General features: G+C 33.9%; 1 protein-coding gene and 1 pseudogene across 1 annotated transcript; both read right to left on the bottom strand.

The window, feature by feature from the left end:
• Nucleotides 1–470: 470 nt before the first annotated feature.
• On the bottom strand, nt 471–16,632 carry LOC116109732 (annotated as a pseudogene).
• A 140-nt stretch (nt 16,633–16,772) lies between these two features.
• Nucleotides 16,773–19,686, bottom strand: LOC116109733 (zinc finger BED domain-containing protein RICESLEEPER 2-like). Its single transcript, XM_031395968.1, has 4 exons — nt 19,267–19,686; nt 18,636–19,076; nt 17,832–17,887; nt 16,773–16,896 (listed from the first exon to the last, which is right to left on the bottom strand). The coding sequence occupies exons 1-4, from the start codon at nt 19,684–19,686 to the stop codon at nt 16,773–16,775; spliced, it is 1,041 nt and encodes a 346-aa protein (XP_031251828.1).
• Nucleotides 19,687–20,056: the final 370 nt, after the last annotated feature.

The raw sequence follows: 20,056 nt of genomic DNA on the forward strand, positions 1-20,056 counted from the left end.
CAAATTGATCTTGGGGTTTTCATTATGACATACACATTCTTTAAATGAGCAGCATAACGAGCTCGATTTGAGAGCATAACGAGCTCAATCTAAGATTATAAGGAGCTCGATCAGAGAGCATAACAAGCTCAATCTGAGATCATAAGGAGCTTGATCAGAGACCATAATGAGCTCGATCTGAGATCATAAGGAGCTTGATCAGAGGGCATAAGGAGCTCGATCTGAGATCATAAGGAGCTCGATTTGAGAGAATAAATAGCTGAATCTGACCATGAAGAGCTCGATTAGAGAGCACAACGAGCTTAATCTGAGATCATAACGAGCTCGATCTGAGAGCATAACGAGCTTGATCTAAGATTATAACGAGCTCGATTTTCAAGTTTAACAGCTTGTTGTAGGTGGACTCGTGAGTCCTTGATCATGAGACTTGATGCATTGAAATGTTTATTGAAACAAGGATATTTGAATTACTAAGGGACACCTTGTGAGCACTTAGAAATGATTGAATCAAGTACATCTGGACGGAACTTCAAAAATTCAGTAAGATACTCCTTGAAAGATTGAAAAACCACTTTTTGCACCTCAGGATTTCCCAACCTTGTCTTCAGTGGTAGAAGAAATTCGTCAAGTTAGGCATCATCAATGAATGGAGTAATATCCAATAGCAGTATCAAATCAGCCAAAGCGTTGTGACAACCAAAACACATGAGTACCCAATAAAATGTTGTGAATAGAAAGTACCTTTGTTTGCCCTTCAAACTCTGGATTTGGAACTTTGACTGAGATAACACATGTCAATCCCTCCCTAAGGTGTTTACCACTTAATCTTGTATCCTTATCCTGGAAAAGAACCATTAACATAATGAAAATGACAATAGCTTTTATCCTCGTCCTATTCATGTTACAATTAATGTTTGTATGCACTAGACAGAGACTAATGAAATTTTCTTCTTGCAATGCATTCATATGTTGGGACTTGCAATATCATAACTCATTCTCCTGGGAGCACTTAATCTCTTCCCAATCATAATTTTTGGAACTCAAAAGGTTGGGACTTGGAAGTTTACATGCAATCAAGGACAAAGTTTTACATTTTTCATTGTAGTTATTCAAATCCTTCAACTATGCTGACAATAAAAGACAACTTACAAAAATTGAAGAACACAAGAAGAAAAACACACCTTGAACATTTTTTATTTTTTCCGAAGATTATTGAGACTTCTTGTCAGTGCAACCTTAACACCATCAATATGTGTGCCACCATCAACAGTACGTATGCTGTTAGCATACCCTAGCATCGTATCTATACATGCACCAGAACACCTAGTAATGCAAGATACAAGAACCAAATAAAATAACTTCGATTACTCAATGATTTGTAGGGGCCGATAATAATTGTTTTTTTTTTAAAAAAAAAAAAAACTATATTGTCAAATGAAAACGAACAAATTTTTTTACGTTTAAATCTAGAAAATGATATTCTAATTACAGAATTGTTAAAAGTATTGAGACTTTTATTTGAAAGATCTTTCGGAAAAATAAGAATTTCTTATGCAAAATCAAAAAACTTATTTTCATTATTTATTTGAAAAATATTTTATTTGAGGGATTTTGATATTTATGTCTATTTATTACTTGTTAAAGTTAGATTTATTTTTTTTCATTAGATTTTAGTTATTTGACTTTAGAGTCAAATTGATCTTGGGGTTTCCGTTATGACATACACATTCTTTAAATGAGTAGAAGTTTGTTTTTTATTGGGCTTATATCACAACATCAGCTCAAGCACTGTGCAACATTTCAAGGCATTTGGTTTCCATCAAGGATCAAGAACTTTAAGACCTTAAACAAAACAATCTCTTTGTATGCTTTTTATAAAGTAAATGACTCAAAAAGTTACTGCTCAAAGAGAAATTATAAACAACTTTTGTTTTATTAAAAATATGGCAAATTAAAGTTAAAATCAAAATCAGTTTTTCAACCAATCTTATGAATAGTACATTCTACAGCAAATAGAGCTTTGGTTACTTTAGAAATCAAAATTTTAGTTTCTTTAGGTGCAAAACTCAAAACCTGAGAAAACAGAGTCGTGGTTTGTGAGAAAATTGAAGTTCAAATTTGTCAGAAACCTGGAGTTCCTGTTATCATGATTTTAGATATTCAATTACTTTAACAATGATCAAAGTTTGTACATCACAACTGGAATTACTCTTGAGAACTAAAGTTTCGTGTTATCACTATAACACTTTTTTTTTTCTTTCTTGGAATTACTTCAAAATAACCATCATTATTTTCAAAGCAATTTTATCAGCTTATCATGAAATTTAAAAAAAAAAAAAAAAAAAAAAAGAACCAATGAAATTAAAATTTTTATTTTAGTTAAGACAACTCAATCCTAAATTATGGAAATACCAGGACTAAATAGCCTTTTGCATCCTTCCTATATGTTCTACATCACAAACTGCCCACAACGTTACCTAATGTCAACATAAAATTGAAATAGACGATAAATTTTTTTGAAAACAATACCATACACACCATTAGTATCTCACAAATTTGTAGATAAAAAATAAAGAAAAATAAGAATGGGTATATTTGATGCCTACTATGATGTCCTTATTTTTACAACTTCTGCAACCATCCATTCTTACTTGAATTAATCACACAACATGCAGATATGATAGAAAATCCATCGTATGTCCGGTGAAGTAACTTTTTACTTGGTTCTTTAACAATAATTGTCAGGATAACAGGTTTTCTATAAGGAGAAGGAAAGCATTCAGGGAGAAATAAAGTTGTTTACCACTGGAGAGCTAAATCAATCGTAATTCCATCTACTTCCTTTTTAAAGCCCACAACTTCATGAAGTGGTTTCTGGATCATTTAAAAAGGTCAGTCATCATTTAATGCACAATATGATTTTCCAATCCAGAGAGAAAAATTATATATATGGGGAGCCTCAAAAGTTTTATCTAGGTACCACATTTCTTGATGCATGCATATTCTCATGAACCCAAGAAAAACTAGCCAAAAGCTATGGCATTTACGATCAATCTTGTACTTGAGTAAGCAGACCGTCCCCCTCAATCCCAAGACTAAAAGAAAATTCATTAATAAAAAATGTATAAGAAAAGTCAATAACACAAGTATATAGGATTAGAGAGAAAACTTCTACTAAGAAACTAAAGATATCAAAAGAAAAAAAAAAAAATTGGAGTAACTAAAACTGAAATTGAGGTCCCTTTTAATAGAAACCTTAGCTCAACCCCTTAACAAATCCAAGTTGAAGAAACCCCATGTCAGTGGCCTAATGACCAAAACTATTCTAGAAGACTAATAAGAACCCAGAAACATTGCTAGAATTTAACAGAGGAATCCAAACCAATATGCAAGACAAAATTGAATAAAACTTCTATAGTCTGTATTGATCTGTACTGATAAATGAAATGACACTCTATTCATGAACAAGTATGGAAAAACAAAGAAATAAAAGGATAACACTAGCAATTCGAGGAGCTAGGAGCCTCTCAAAACAATTCCCAATAACACATTCTCCAGCCATTCCATAGACTCTGCCCCATCTTTTACTTAGCTGTCCCTACACTACTCTTTCTTTGGTGCTGCCACGTGACTATTCTACTAACAAACTCCAATTCACTAATAGGGCCTAATAACTAATTACCCCCCTTCGTCCTCAACCTGTACACTTGTGCGATGAGTCTTGGTGATCTATCAAAAACTCTCTAGAAGCTTTTCATCTCTTTACACTACTATCCTAATTCTCATTCAGCCCTAAACATTAAAAAACCCTTAAATTAGACAGAAAAAACCTTAAACCATGTGCATCCATCTTCCAGATATGCTACGAGGATGGCACCTAGACTCTTGCATGTCATTATTGCATGTGGCATATCTGGCTAGCTGAAGTAAACAGATATTCAAATATTCTTGGGTCAAAATTGTCTCCTCAAAATGGAAAGACAAGGGCATGTTTGGTTTGTGATCTTAACATCATTTTCAAAAATCAAAACATTATCCAAAAATTTGAGTTCAATTTCAATATTTTAGTATCCAAAACAGGTTTCCTATAATACTGACAAATTGTTTTCAAAGTAAGAAATTATGGGAAACAAGAAAAGAAATCTAACTTAGGTATTATAAACAATCTTTAGGATTATATTCAAAAATCATTTTTAAAATCATTTCAATAAAACTAAACCAATTTCAATGGTATTCAGCAAGAGTCCAAGCAAAAAAATATTTTTTTTTGGGACAGTATTTCCTTAACAAATGAGGATTTGAATTGAATCGTGTGAGTTTTTATAGATTATCTGAATGGCAGAAGTTTAGTCCTCCATTTGGGAATGCAAACAATTTGAGCTGAAAATGGTTTGGTCAAACGTCATTCCATTAAAAAAAATAAACCTGATCTTAGCCAACAACAAAAGGTAAATAAACTAAACAAGATCTGACATGGAACAGTAAGATCTACGAAGGGAAAGCGTTAGAGGGAAAAAAAAAAAAAAGGTACCTTTTCAGCGTTAAAATATTTCACATATTCCACCAAACCCCCAGCAAAGAAATATTCATTATATAGGTTCTTCTCTGGGTCAGCGTCCTCCTTCCTAAGAGTGAATATAAGCTGCAGTGGTCAAAAGAGAAGAAAAACAACATTTAAGATGCAAGGACACCGTAAAAGTTTAGATTGACACTCAGCTATGAGAATTAGAAAATAATAACTAGCCACAAATAATTCTTCAAATTAAGAATAGATAGGCAAACATTAATTCTTACAAAAGCAACTATCGAAAGTGAAAAGACCTTAGTTGGCATAATTATAAACTATAGCATCACTTCAGGTTTAGAAAAGCAAGTTCTCTCACTCTTGCAGCTACTCTATTGTAGTCAAACTGAATAGCACTGCTGAATACTAGAGGAGAGGTTCAATGCTGTTGATGCTTGATTTTGGACACTAACGATTCACACGTGCAAAGTACTAAGAGAGTCTTAGAAATTACACTTGATGGATCCATTGGATTTGAATATGGAGCTGAGATTATATATGTTGCAGAAAACATAAATAATAGACTGACAAAAGAGGTTTTTATAGTGGTTCGGATGCTTAAAGCAAATCCTACATCCACTGTTACTTTATTATTCTCTGGCTATTTTGATGATATTGCCCATAAGGCATACAAAGATGGAGAAAAGCTTTGTTTATAGAGAGAAATAATGGAACTCAAATCTATGCCTAGTTCTCATATGCCCAACCGCTCATTTCATGAAGAGAAGTGCCAATTTATACATCTTTGAGGGCAATGTAATGAGTGTTTTACAAGTTGCCTTGACACATGGAAAGCTCTCGTCCGTTCATCTCATGAAATGAGATAGGGTTGGTATGAATATCTTTGAGGAGGTATGGGTTTGGCAGCTAGTACAAAAAGACATTAAATGAGCTGACATAAGCGTGACTTATTAGGCATAACAAAAGCCCTCCAGTTTGTGGAGTGCGTAATCGCGCTTCAAAAACTCAGGTCTTTGATCTGAATGGCTGTTGCAGTATAAGCTGCAGTCTCGAACTGAAGAGCTCGAACTATTCCTGGTGCGATCGAGTGCTGAGAGCTAGGACTACGATCTGAGGCTGAGGATGTTCGCAATATCAGAGCTAAAAGCTGATCGCGATTTGAGAGGAGCTCGACCTGAGAGTCTGAGGCATGCGATTTGAACGATCAAATTCACACAATCTCAAGTAAATGAGCGAGCTTATGAGCTCAATAAGACCATAAAGAGCTTGATCAGAGAGTATAAAGAGCTCGATCTAAGCATAAAGAACTCGATCAGAGAGCATAACGAGCTCGATCCAAGAGCATAACGAGCTCGATCTGAGAGCATAACGAGCTCAATCAAAGATCGTAAGGAGCTTGAACAGAAAGCATAACGAGCTCGATCTGAGATCATAAGGAGCTCGATCAGAGAGCATAACAAGCTCGATCTAAGATAAAAAAGGAGCTCAATTAGAGAGCACAACGAGCTCGATCAGAGAGCATAAACAACTAAATCTGAGCATAAAGAGCTCGATCAGAGAGCATAACGAGCTCGATCAGAGAGCACAACGAGCTTAATCTGAGATCATAACTAGCTTAATCTGAGAGCATAACGAGCTTGATCTAAGATCATAACGAGCTCGATTTTCAAGTTTAACAGCTTGTTGTAGTTGGACTCGTGAGTCCTTGATCATGAGACTTGATGCATTGAAATGTTTATTGAAACAAGGATATTTGAATTACTAAGGGACACCTTGTGAGCACTTAGAACGCTTGAATCATAACATCTGGACGGAACTTCAAAAATTCAGTAAGATACTCCTTGAAAGATTGAAAAACCACTCTTGCACCTCAGGATTTCCCAACCTTGTCTTCAGTGATAGAAGAAATTCGTCAAGTTAGGCATCATCAATGAAAGGAGTAATGCCAATAGTAGTATCAAATCAGCCAAAGCATCGTGACAACCAAACACATGAGTACCCAATAAAATGTTGTATAGAAGTACCTTTTTTGCCCTTCAAACTTTTGATTTGGACTTTGACTGACATAACACATGCCATCCCTCCCGAAGGTGTTTACCACTTAATCTCTTATCCTTATCCTGGAAAAGAACCATTACCAGAATGAAAATGACAATAGCTTATCCTCATCCTATTCTGTCCATTAATGTTTGTATGCACTGACAGAGACTAATGAAATTTTTCTTCTTGCATGCATTCATATGTGGGACTTACATATCATAGCTCATTCTCCTGGTACACTTAATCTCTTCCAATCCTAATTTTTAGAACTCAAAAGGTTGGGACTTGAAGTTTACACGCAATCAAGGACAAGTTTTACATTTTTCATTGTAGTTATTCAAATCTTCACTATACTAACAAAAAGACAACTTACACAAATTGAAACACAAGAAGAAAACACACCTTGAACATTTTTATATTTTCTGAAGATTATGAGACTTATTGTCAGTGCAACCTTAACACCCAATATGTGTTCCCCCATCAATAGTACGTATGCTATTAGCATACCCTAGCATTGTATCTATACATGCACCAGAAACCTGTAATGCAAGATACAAGAACCAAATAAAATAACTTCGATTACTCACTGATTTGTAGGGATCGATAATAATTGTTTTTTTTTTTAAAAAAAAAACTATATTGTCAAATAAACACACAAAATTTTGTGCGTTTAAATCTAGAAAATGATATTCAAATTACAGAACTTGTTAAAGTATTGAGACTTATATTTGAAGACCTTTCGGAAAATAAAATTTCTACGCAAAATACAAAACTTATTTTCATTATTTTTTGAAGAAATATTTTATTTTAGGGATTTTGATATTTATGTCTAGTTATTCTTGTTGAAGTTAGATTTATTTTTTTTCATTAGATTTTAGTTATTTGACCTTAGAGTCAAATGATCTTGGGGTTTTCATTATGACATACACATTCTTTAAATGAGCATAACAGCTCGATCAGAAGATAACGAGCTCGATCTAAGACCATAAGGAGCTCGATCAGAGAGCATAACGAGCTCGATCTGAGATCATAAGATCGATCAGAGAGCAACGAGCTCGATCAGAGATCATAATAAGCTCGATCTGAGAGCATAACGAGCTCGATCAGAGATCATAACGATCTTGATTTTCAAGTTTACAGCTTGTTGCGGTTGGACTCGTGAGTCCTAGATCATGAGACTTGATGCTTGAAATTTTATTGAAACAAGGATATTTGGTTACAAAGCGACACCTTGTGAGCACTTAGGAAGGATTGAATCAAGTGCATCTAGATGAACTTCAAAATTCAGTAAGATACTCCTTGACAAATTGAAAAACCACTTTCTGCACCTCAGGATTTCCCAACCTTGTCTTCAGTGATAGAAGAAAGTCGTCAAGCTAGGCATCATCAATGAAAGGAGTAATTGCCAATAGTAGTATCAAATCAGCCAAAGTATTGTGACAACCAACACTGAGTACCCATAAAATGTTGTGAATAGAAAGTACCTTTGTTTGCCCTTCAAACTCTGATTTGGAACTTTGACTGAGATAACACATGTCAATCCTCCCTAAGGTGTTTACCACTTAATCTCGTATCCTTATCCTGGAAAAGAACCATTAACAGAATGAAAATGAACATAGCTTTTATCCCGTCCTATTTATGTCACAATTAATGTTTATGCACTAGACAGAGCCTAAAAATTTTCTTCTTGAAATGCATTCATATGTTGGACTTCAATATCATAACTCATTCCCCTGGTAGCACTTAACCTTTCCCAATCCTAATTTTTAGAACTCAATGGACTTGGAAGTTTACGCCAATCAAGGACAAAGTTTTACTTTTTCATATAGTTATTCAAATCCTTCAGCTATACTGACAATAAAAGACAACTTACCAAATTGAAGACACAAGAAGAAAACACACACCTTGAACATTTTTTTTTTTTCCGAAGATTATTGAGACTTCTTGTCAGTGAGCCTTAACACCATCAATATTTGTTTCCCACCATCAACAGTACGTATGCTGTTAGCATACCCTAGCATTGTATCTATACATGCACCAAAAAACCTAGTAATGCATGATACAAGAAGCAAATAAAATAACTTCGATTACTCACTGATTTTTAGGGACCGATAATAATTGTTTTTTTTTTTTAAAGGAAACTATATTGTCAATTGAAAACGAACAAAATTTTGTGTATTTAAATCTACAAAATGATATTAAAATTACAGAACTGTTAAAAGTATTGAGACTTATATTTGAAAGACCTTTCGGAAAAATAAGAATTTCTTATGCAAAATTAAAAAACTTATTTTCATTATTTATTTGAAGAAATATTTTATTTTAGGGATTTTGATCTTTATATCTAGTTATTACTTGTTGAAGTTAGATTTATTTTTTTCATTAGATTTTAGTTATTTGACCTTAGAGTCTAATGGATCTTGGGGTTTTCATTATGACATACACATTCTTTAAATGAGTAGCATAACGAGCTTGATCTGAGAGCATAACGAGCTCAATCTAAGATCATAAGAAGCTCGATTAGAGAGCATAACGAGCTCGATCTGAGGTCATAAGGAGCTCGATCAGAGAGCATAACTAGCTCGATTTGAGAGCATTACGAGCTCGATCAGAGATCATAATGAGCTCGATCAAAGAGTATAACGAGCTCCATCAGAGATCAGAACAAAGTCGATTTTCAAGTTTAACAGCTTGTTGCAATTGGACTCGTGAGTCCTTGATCATGAGACTCGATTCATTGAAATGTTTATTGAAACAAGGATATTTGAATTACAAAGGGACACCTTGTGAGCACGTAGAAAGGATTGAATCAAGTACATCTGGATGGAACATCAAAAATTCAGTAAGATACTCCTTGATAGATTGAAAAACCACTTTCTGCACCTCAGGATTTCCCAACCTTGTCTTCAGTGGTAGAAGAAATTCATCAAGTTAGGCATCATCAATGAAAGGAGTAATTGCCAATAACAGTATCAAATCAGCCAAAGCATCGTGGCAACCAAACACATGAGCACCTAATTAAATGTTGTGAATAGAAAGTACATTTTTTTGCCCTTCAAACTTTTGATTTGGAACTTTGACTGAGATAACACATGCCAATCCCTCCCTAAGGTGTTTACCACTTAATCTCGTATCCTTATCCTGGAAAAGAACCATTAACATAATGAAAATGACAATAGCTTTTATCCTTGTCCTATTTAGGTCACAATTATTATTTGTATGCACTGGACAGAGACTAATGAAATTTTCTTCTTGAAATGCATTCATATGTTGGGACTTGCAATATCATAACTCATTCTCTGGTGGCACTTAATCTCTTCCCAATCCTAATTTTTAGAACTCAAAAGGTTGGGACTTGGAAGTTTACACGCAATCAAGGACAAAGTTTTACATTTTTCATTGTAGTTATTCAAATCCTTCAGCTATACTGAAAATAAAAGTCAACTTACACAAATTGAAGAACACAAGAAGAAAAACACACCTTGAACATTTTTTAGTTTTTCCGAAGATTATTTAGACTTCTTGTCAGCGCAGCGTTAACACTATCAATATTTGTTCCACCATTAACAGTACGTATGTTGTTAGCCTACCCTAACATTGTATCTATACATTCACCAGAAAACCTAGTAATGCAAGATACAAGAAGCAAATAAAATAACTTCAATTACTCACTGATTTGTAGGGACCGATAATAATTGTTTTTTTTTTTTTAAATAAAACTATATTGTCAAATGAAAACGAACAAAATTTTGTTTGTTTAAATCTAGAAAATGATATTCAAATTACAGAACTGTTAAAAGTATTGAGCATAACTAGCTCGATCTGAGATCATAAGGAGCTCGATCTGAGAGCATAAAGAGCTAAATCTGAGCATAACGAGCTCGATCAGAGAGCGTAACGATCTCCATCAGAGATCATATCAAGCTCGATCTGAGAGCATAACGAGCTCGATCAGAGATCATAACGAGCTCAATTTCAAAGTTTAACATCTTGTTGCAGTTGGACTCGTGAGTCCTGGATCATGAGACTTGGTTCATTGAAATGTTTATTGAAACAAGGATATTTGAATTACAAAGGGACACCTTGTGAGCACTTAGAAAGGATTGAATCAAGTACATCTGGATGGAACTTCAAAATTCAGTAAGATACTCCTTGACAGATTGAAAAACCACTTTCTGCACCTCATGATTTCTCAACCTTATCTTTAGTTATAGAAGAAAGTCGTCAAGTTAGGCATCATCAATGAAAGGAGTAATTGCCAATAACAGTATCAAATAAGCCAAAGCATCATGACAACCAAACACATGAGCACCCAATAAAATGTTGTGAATAGAAAGTACCTTTTTTTGCCCTTCAAACTTTTGATTTGGAACTTTGACTGAGATAACACATGCCAATCCCTCCCTAAGGTGTTTACCACTTAATCTCGTATCCTTATCCTGGAAAAGAACCATTAACATAATGAAAATGACAATAGCTTTTATCCTCGTCCTATTTATGTCACAATTAATGTTTGTATGCACTGGACAGAGACTAATGAAATTTTCTTCTTGAAATGCATTCATATGTTGGGACTTGCAATATCATAACTCATTCTCCCGGTAGCACTTAATCTCTTCTCAATCCTAACTTTTGGAACTCAAAAGGTTGGGACTTGGAAGTTTACATGCAATCAAGGACAGAGTTTTACATTTTTCATTGTAGTTATTCAAATCCTTCAGCTATACTTACACTAAAAGACAACTTACGCAAATTGAAGAACACAAGAAGAAAAACACACCTTGAACATTTTTTATTTTTTCTTAAGATTATTGAGACTTCTTGTCAGTACAGCCTTAACACCATCAATATGTGTTCCACCATCAACAGTACTTATGCTGTTAGCATACCCTAGCATTGTATCTATACATGCACCAGAAAACCTAGTAATGCAAGATACAAGAACCAAATAAAATAACTTTGATTACTCACTGATTTCTAGGGATCGATAATAATTGTTTTTTTTTTTTTTTTAAACCCTATATTGTCAGATGAAAACGAACAAAATTTTGTACGTTTAAATCTAGAAAATGATATTCAAATTACAGAATTGTTAAAAGTATTGAGACTTATATTTAAAAGACCTTTCGGAAAAATAAGAATTTCTTATGCAAAATCAAAAAATTTATTTTCATTATTTATTTGAAGAAATATTTTACTTTAGGGATTTTGATATTTATGTCTAGTTATTACTTGTTGAAGTTAGGTTTATTTTTTTCATTAGATTGTAGTTATTTGACCTTAGAGTCAAATGGATCTTGGGGTTTCATTATGACATACACATTCTTTAAATGAGCAGCATAACGAGCTCGATTCTAAAGCATAACGAGCTCAATCAAAGATCATAAGGAGCTCGATCAGAGAGAATAACGAGCTCGATCTGAGATTATACGGAGCTCGATCAGAGAGCATAACAAGTGCGATCAGAGAGTATAACAGCTTGTTGCCGTTGGACTCGTGAGTCCTTGATCATGAGACTTGATTCATTGAAATGGTTATTGAAACAAGGATATTTGAATTACAAAGGGACACCTTGTGAGCACATAGAAAGGACTGAATCAAGTACATCTGGATGGAACTTCAAAAATTCAGTAAGATACTCCTTGATAGATTGAAAAACCACTTCCTGCACCTCAAGATTTTCCAACCTTGTCTTCAGTGATAAAAGAAAGTCGTCAAGTTAGGCATCATCAATGAAAGGAGTAATTGCCAATAGCAGTATCAAATCAACCAAAGCATCTTGACAACCAAACACATGAGCACCCAATAAAATTTTGTGAATAGAAAGTACCTTTTTTTGCCCTTCAAACTTTTGATTTGGAACTTTGACTGAGATAACACATGTCAATCCCTCCCTAAGGTGTTTACCACTTAATCTCCTATCCTTATCCTGGAACAGATCCATTAGCAGAATGAAAATGAAAATAGCTTTTATCCTCGTCCTATTCATGTCACAATTTATGTTTCGATGCACTAGACAGAGACTAATGAAATTTTCTTCTTGAAATGCATTCATATGTTTGGACTTGCAATATCATAAGTCATTCTCCTAGTAGCACTTAATCTCTTCCCAATCCTAATTTTTAGAACTCAAAAGGTTGGGAGTTGGAAGTTTACACGCAATCAAGGACAAAGTTTTACATTTTTCATATAGTTATTCAAATCCTTCAGCTATACTGACAATAAAAGACAACTTACACAAATTGAAGAACACAAGAAGAAAAACAAACCTTAAACATTTTTTATTTTTTCTGAAGATTATTGAGACTTCTTGTCAGTGCAGCCTTAACACCATCAATATGTGTTCCACTATCAACAGTACGTATTTTGTTAGCATACCCTAGCATTGTATCTATACATGCACCAGAACACCTAGTAATGCAAGATACAAGAACCAAATAAAATAATTTCGATTACTTACTGATTTGTAGGGACCGATAATAATTGTTTTTTAAAAAAAATAAAAAATTATATTGTCAAATGAAAACGAACAAAATTTGTACGTTTAAATCTAGAAAATGATATTAAAATTACAGAACTGTTAAAAGTATTGAGACTTATATTTGAAAGATCTTTCGGAAAAATAAGAATTTCTTATGCAAAATCAAAAAACTTCTTTTCATTATTTATTTGAAGAAATATTTTATTTTAGGGATTCTGATATTTATGTCTAGTTATTACTTGTTGAAGTTAGATTTATTTTTTTCATTAGATTTTAGTTATTTGACCTTGGAGTCAAATGGATCTTGGGGTTTTCATTATGACATACACATTCTTTAAATGAGCAGCATAACGAGCTCGATCTGAGAGCATAACGAGCTCAATCTAAGATTATGAGGAGCTCAATCAAAGAGCATAACGAGCTCGATCTGAGGTCATAAGGAGCTCGATCAGAGAGCATAGCGAGCTCGATCAGAGCGCATAACGAGCTCAATCTGAGATCATAACGAGCTCGATCTAAGAGCATAACGAGCTCAATCAAAGATCATAACGAGCTCGATTTTCAAATTTAAAAGCTTGTTGCAATTGGACTCGTGAGTCCTTGATAATGAGACTTGATGCATTGAAATGTTTATTGAAACAAGGATATCTGAATTACAAAGGGACACCTTGGGAGTCCTTAGAAAGGATTGAATCAAGTACATCTGGATGGAACTTCAAAAATTCAGTAAGATACTCCTTGACAGATTGAAAAACTACTTTTTGCACCTCAGGATTTCCCAACCTTGTCTTCAGTGATAGAAGAAAGTCGTCAACTTAGGCATCATCAATGAAAGGAGTAATTGCCAATAGCAGTATCAAATCAGCCAAAGCATCGTGACAACCAAACAGATGAGTCCCCAATAAAATGTTGTGAATAGAAAGTACCTTTGTTTGCCCTTCAAACTTTGGATTTGGAACTTTGACTGAAATAACACATGTCAATCCCTCCCTAAGGTGTTTACCACTTAATCTCATATCCTTATCCTAGAAAAGAACCATTAACAGAATGAAAATGACAATAGCTTTTATCCTCGTCCTATTCATGTCACAATTAATGTTTGTTTGCACCGGACAGAGACTAATGAAATTTTCTTCTTGCAATGCATTAATATGTTGGGACTTGCAATATCATAACTCATTCTCTTGGTAGCATTTAATCTCTTCCTAATCCTAATTTTTGGAACTCAAAAGGTTGGAACTTGGAAGTTTACATGCAATCAAGGACAAAGTTTTACATTTTTCATTGTAGTTATTCAAATCCTTCAGCTATACTGACAATAAAAGACAACTTACACCAATTGAGGAACACAAGAAGAAAAACACACCGTGAGCATTTTTATTTTTTCCGAAGATTATTTAGACTTCTTGTCAATGTAGCCTTAACACCATCAATATGTGTGCCACTATCAATAGTACGCATGTTGTTAGCATACCCTAGCATCGTATCTATACATGCGCCAGAACACCTAGTAATGCAAGATACAAGAACCAAATAAAATAACTTCGATTACTCCCTGATTTGTAGGGACCGATAATAATTGTTTAAAAAAAAAAAAAAACTATATTGTCAAATGAAAACAAACAAAATTTTTTACGTTTAAATCTAGAAAATGATATTCAAGTTACAGAACTGTTAAAAGTATTGAGACTTATATTTGAAAGACCTTTCGGAGAAATAAGAATTTCTTATGCAAAATCAAAAAACTTATTTTCATTATTTATTTGTAGAAATATTTTATTTTAGGGATTTTGATATTTATGTCTAGTTATTACTTGTTGAAGTTAGATTTATTTTTTTCATTGGATTTTAGTTATTTGACCTAAGAGTCAAATTGATCTGGGGGTTTTCATTATGACATACACATTCTTTAAATGAGCAGAAGTTTGTTTTTTATTTGGTTTATATCACAACATCAGCTCAAGCACTGTGCAACATTTCAAGGCATTTGGTTTCAATCAAGGATCAAGAACTTTAAGATCTTAAACAGAACAATCTCTTTGTATGTTTTTTACAAAGTAAATGACTCAAAAAGTTACTGCTCAAAGAGAAATTATAAACAACTTTTGTTTTATTAAAAATATGGCAAATTAAAGTGAAAATCAAAATCAGTTTTTCAACCAATCTTATGAATAGTACATTCTACAGCAGATAGAGCTTTGGTTACTTTAGAAATCAAAATTTTTTTTTCTTTAGGTGCAAACTCAAAATCTGAGAAAACAAAGCCGTGGTTTGTGAGAAAATTGAAGTTCAAATTTTTCAGAAACCTTGAGTTCCTATTATCATGATTTTAGATATTCAATTACTTTAGCAATGATCAAAGTTTGTACATCACAACTGGAGTTACTCTGGAGAACTAAAGTTTTGTGTTATCCTTATAACACTTTTTTTTTTCTTGGAATAAGTACAAAATAACCATCATTATTTTCAAAGCAATTTTATCAGCTTATCATGAAATCAAAGAAAAAAAAAACAAATGAAATTAAAATTAAAATTTTAGTTAAGACAACTCGATCCTAAATTATGGAAAGACCGGGACTAAATAGCCTTTTGCATCCTTCCTACATGTTCTACATCACAAACTGCCCACAATGTTACCTAATGTCAACATAAATTTGAAATAGACGATAAATTTTTTTGAAAACAATACCATACACACCATTAGTATCTCACAAATTTGTAGATAAAAAATAAAGAAAAATAAGAATAGGTATATTTGATGCCTACTATGATGTCCTTATTTTTACAACTTCTGTAACCATCCATTCTTAGAAATTACACGTGATGGATCGATGAGATTTGAATATAGAGCTGAGATTATATATGTTGCAGAAAACATAAATAATAGACTGACAAGAGAGGTTTTTATAGTAGTTCGGATGCTTAAAGCAAATCTTACATCCATTATTATTTTATTATTCTCTGGTTATTTCGATGATATTGCCTGTAAGGCATACAAAGATGCAGAAAAGCTTTGTTTACAGAGAGAAATAATAAAGCTCAAATCTATGCCTAGCTCTCATATGCCTAACCTCTCATTTCGTGAAGAGAAGTGCTAATTTATACATCTTTGAGGTCAATGTAATGAGTGTTTTACAAGTTGCCTTGACACATGGAAAGCTCTCGTCTGTTCATCTCTTGAAATGAGATAGGGTTGGTATGAATATCTTTGAGGAGGTATGGGCTTGGCAGCTAGTACAAAAAGACATTTATTGAGCTGCATAAGCATGACTTTTTAGGTATAACAAATGCCAACAAGAAAAAAAAAATGTTGATCTCCAAATGCAAAAGTAAGATCCAAATCTTCAAGAGAAAGCATATAATGTATTGAATAGTCAAGAAAACCTTCTTTATTAGGCCAGAATCTTATGCGAGTCCCCTGGCGATCCTTTGAATCGACAGGAAGCACATGACATGTTAGAGTTGTCATGGGCTTCCCGCGTGAATGTTTCTACTGGTATTCCATTCCTTCACGCCAAACTGTAACTTCTAATGCCTGTAAGCAAGACACAATAGAATTACAAAAACTAACATTATAAAAGCTCATAGCCAGCATTCACATCATAGAGAAAAAGTAATCACAGATAAATGTGGAAGAGAATTCTAATATAATGTCATTATTATTATTATTGAAAATTTAAACTTTCAAGAGCAGCACTACTTTTAAGCCTCCCCTCAGTTTAAAAATTATCGCACACAGAGAATGACATGTTCCATGGCCCCAATCTCAGAGAAGCCTTTCTTGCTAACCTGCTCAGAACTCAGAGGTAGAGGCATGGAATCATACTGATAACAGTAAACTCCCCAAGAGCTGTACATAAATAATGCAAGTAAAACCATCAATAAAAACCCTGACCACTACGCGCTCCTCAAGTGAATGTTGTTAACAGTCTTAATTTCTTCGTGAGTCGGTTTGGTGGCGCTGGATGGTGGCACCGCTGAACCAGCTTGCGGTCGCTTTTGCATAGTGAAGTTGAAAGAGAGTGAGAGTGAGAGTTGGAAGTGTTGTGATCTATTTTGAAGGAATCAAAAGGTTTGGAATTTTGGCTGTTTCATGAATGTAGACTTTTGTAGTTGAAAAACTGATGAGGTTAGTTAATTGCGAGCCGAGGATTGGTGGCAGAATCAACGACTATCATATAGTGAAAACTGAAAACTAATTGAGCTTGCAGTTGAGCTGAGCTGAGCTGAGTAGTGTCTGACTCGAGCTCGAGAGTAATATGGTAGTGGAATTGCTAATGGGTTACATTAGATGGCCCAAATAGAAACTGGCCTGTTTTTGCTATACTTTATTCATTTTGGATCCTTAATTCACTTTCTTTAGCAGGTGATATTTTAATTTATGGTGATGTTAGGTCCACAATCTAATCTCACAACCCTTTATGTGGCAACTCCTCATTGGTCAGCTTACAAAATAAGTCTCACCTGACCATTTACAAGGTAACCTGACAAGTTGCGACGTGAGAGAAGGTTGTAAATCTAACATTATTGTTTAATTTACAACATAAATTAAAAAACAAATAATTTCATCGTAAAAACTTTGAATTCTCTCTTTTAAGGAAAAAATCTGAGGACACATTAAAGTTTGAAATCATGATAAGCCAACAGTTTGAGAGTAAGAAAAACAAAATCTAAAATTCAACAGCACAAAAATAATAAACAACATCCTTGTAGTGATGGCATTTGATAAGTTGAACATCAAGATCTGCTTCCTAATCCAATCTTTCCTACACCTTAATGGCATACTTCCTCATTGGGAAGTACATCTTCCTCTTCTTTTCACGTTCTGTCTTCAAAGATGCCTAAATAAAACCAAAGGCAAAAGAGAGACCAAATTAAAGTCATGGAGAAATGACAAAAGCAGTGGCAAAGAAGAGAAATCGCAGACATGAAAGTCGACGTATATATAGAACAAGTTATTGTGACATCAAATTAGTTGACTAATACTATACTTACAAAAAAATCTTATAAAAATTTCCATACAAAATGAGGTGGCAAAGCATGAATGGAAAAGTGAAACAAAAAGTCGAATTCATTATGTTCACTCTTCCATTCATGTTTTGCTACATCACTTTCTATGGAAATCCTTGTGAGTGTAGCATTACTCTAGTTTATGTATAATCCAATTCATTTTTCACTTTAAAAAATCATTGGATTATACACAATAACTTGTTAGAAACTGGTCTCCTTTTTTTTAAGGTACCACATCATTTAGAACCTTCAATTTACTGTAAACTCCATAGAAAAGGAAAATAACCAAAATCCACATGACGAGTATACTCATCATAGAAGGAAAAAGGAGAAAAAAAAAAAAGAGTTATGATTACATTTTATCCACCATAGAAGGTAAAAAGCATGATGGTTGCAAAGGTTATATACCAGCAAACAGTCCACCAAAACTTCATAGGATCGAAAGGTGAAACTCCTCCATTGTCTTCTCTTTCTAAATAACAAAAAGGAAAACAAATTGTTTTAGTTAGAATAATGTTAATAAATGACAAAATAAAAAAATAATTTTAATAAATGAGACTATGGAAGTATGAAACTTACTTCGTAACTTTTCTTGACTCCATAGAGATTGCAACACCAATCAACCCCACAGAGTAGCACTTGCATAGTTTCAAGAGACAACAATGATCGATAAGTGTTAATAATTCGACTTCCAGCACTGAAAGTTATCTCCGAAGCAATCATGGTGATTGGAATGGCAAGTATTTCACTAGCCATCATAGATAAAATACGATAGTTCATATGATTAACCTTCCACCAGTCTAATGCATCAAACGAGGTATCATCCTTGTCCCATAACAAACACCCCTCTTCCAGATAACAATCTAACTCAGATTTCTCATGTTGCACCGTTTGAACTGTCCTCACAAACTGATTGAACCATGACCTACTACGTTTAGGGCATTGTACATTCACCCGCTGAACCTTACTGATTTCTACAGGTGGTTCACTACTAGTAGATTGACTTTCCGCCGCATATTCCTGAAAAATCCCATACAAGCCATCTTGCACTTCATCATTTTTTTCTTGTGTTTCGTTAGTAGGAAACAATTATGGGTAGGCAAAATGCAACAGTGTCATTTTCATCCTCGGATCCAATACAGTTACAATTGCCTTTAACAAATTACATTCCTCCCCAATACTTGTCGAACTTTTCTTTCATCTTTCCCACCATTTCTCGAATGAAATCATCATCATCAGCTATCTTTTCATCGAGCAACTCTTTTACGTCACAAACTTCTTGCAAAAATAAGTTAGGAGCGGGGTACTCACTCCTCAATATGATATTAGTTGTAAAGTTGAAGGCCTCCAAAATCTCACACACTTTCTCAAGTTTTTCCCAATCTTCATCTATTGGGGAACAAGTAAAGTTATGATTCAATTGAAATAACATTAGAAACACCTCTTTGTACTGAATTGCAAGTGTCAAAATCTCATAAGTAGAATTCCACCTCGTTTTGCAATCAAGAATGAGTTTCCATTGTGGCAACTGTAACATATGAACAATCTTTGAAAACATAACTACTCTAGCCTCTAATTGTTTGACACACAAAATAATCTCACTTATGTCTTGAATATGTGTACTGCACATCGCACGTGAAACAACTTCCAAACACACATTAGCTTCTTGTTTCTTCCTAAATTCTCCCTCAAAATCTTGATTGTCGCGTCATTACTTGAAGCATTGTCAACCGAGATACTAAACACCTTGTTCTCAATTCCCCATTCTATCAAACACTAATGAATAATAGCAGCAATCTGAACACCAAGTCGAGAAGGAGGTATATAAACAAAATTGAGCACACGCTTTTGCATCCTCCAATCATTATCTATATTGAACCAAGTTTACCATTTTCCTCAAATAACATGCATACTAAGTAAACAAATAAAGTTCTACAAACCCAGCAATATAACAATAACAAAAGCAATTCTAGCTTGTACACCCCAACATTTGTCTTTAG

The sequence above is a fragment of the Pistacia vera genome, unplaced genomic scaffold (assembly GCF_008641045.1).
Source record: "Pistacia vera cultivar Batoury unplaced genomic scaffold, PisVer_v2 Contig59, whole genome shotgun sequence".
In the NCBI taxonomy this organism is placed as follows: domain Eukaryota; kingdom Viridiplantae; phylum Streptophyta; class Magnoliopsida; order Sapindales; family Anacardiaceae; genus Pistacia; species Pistacia vera.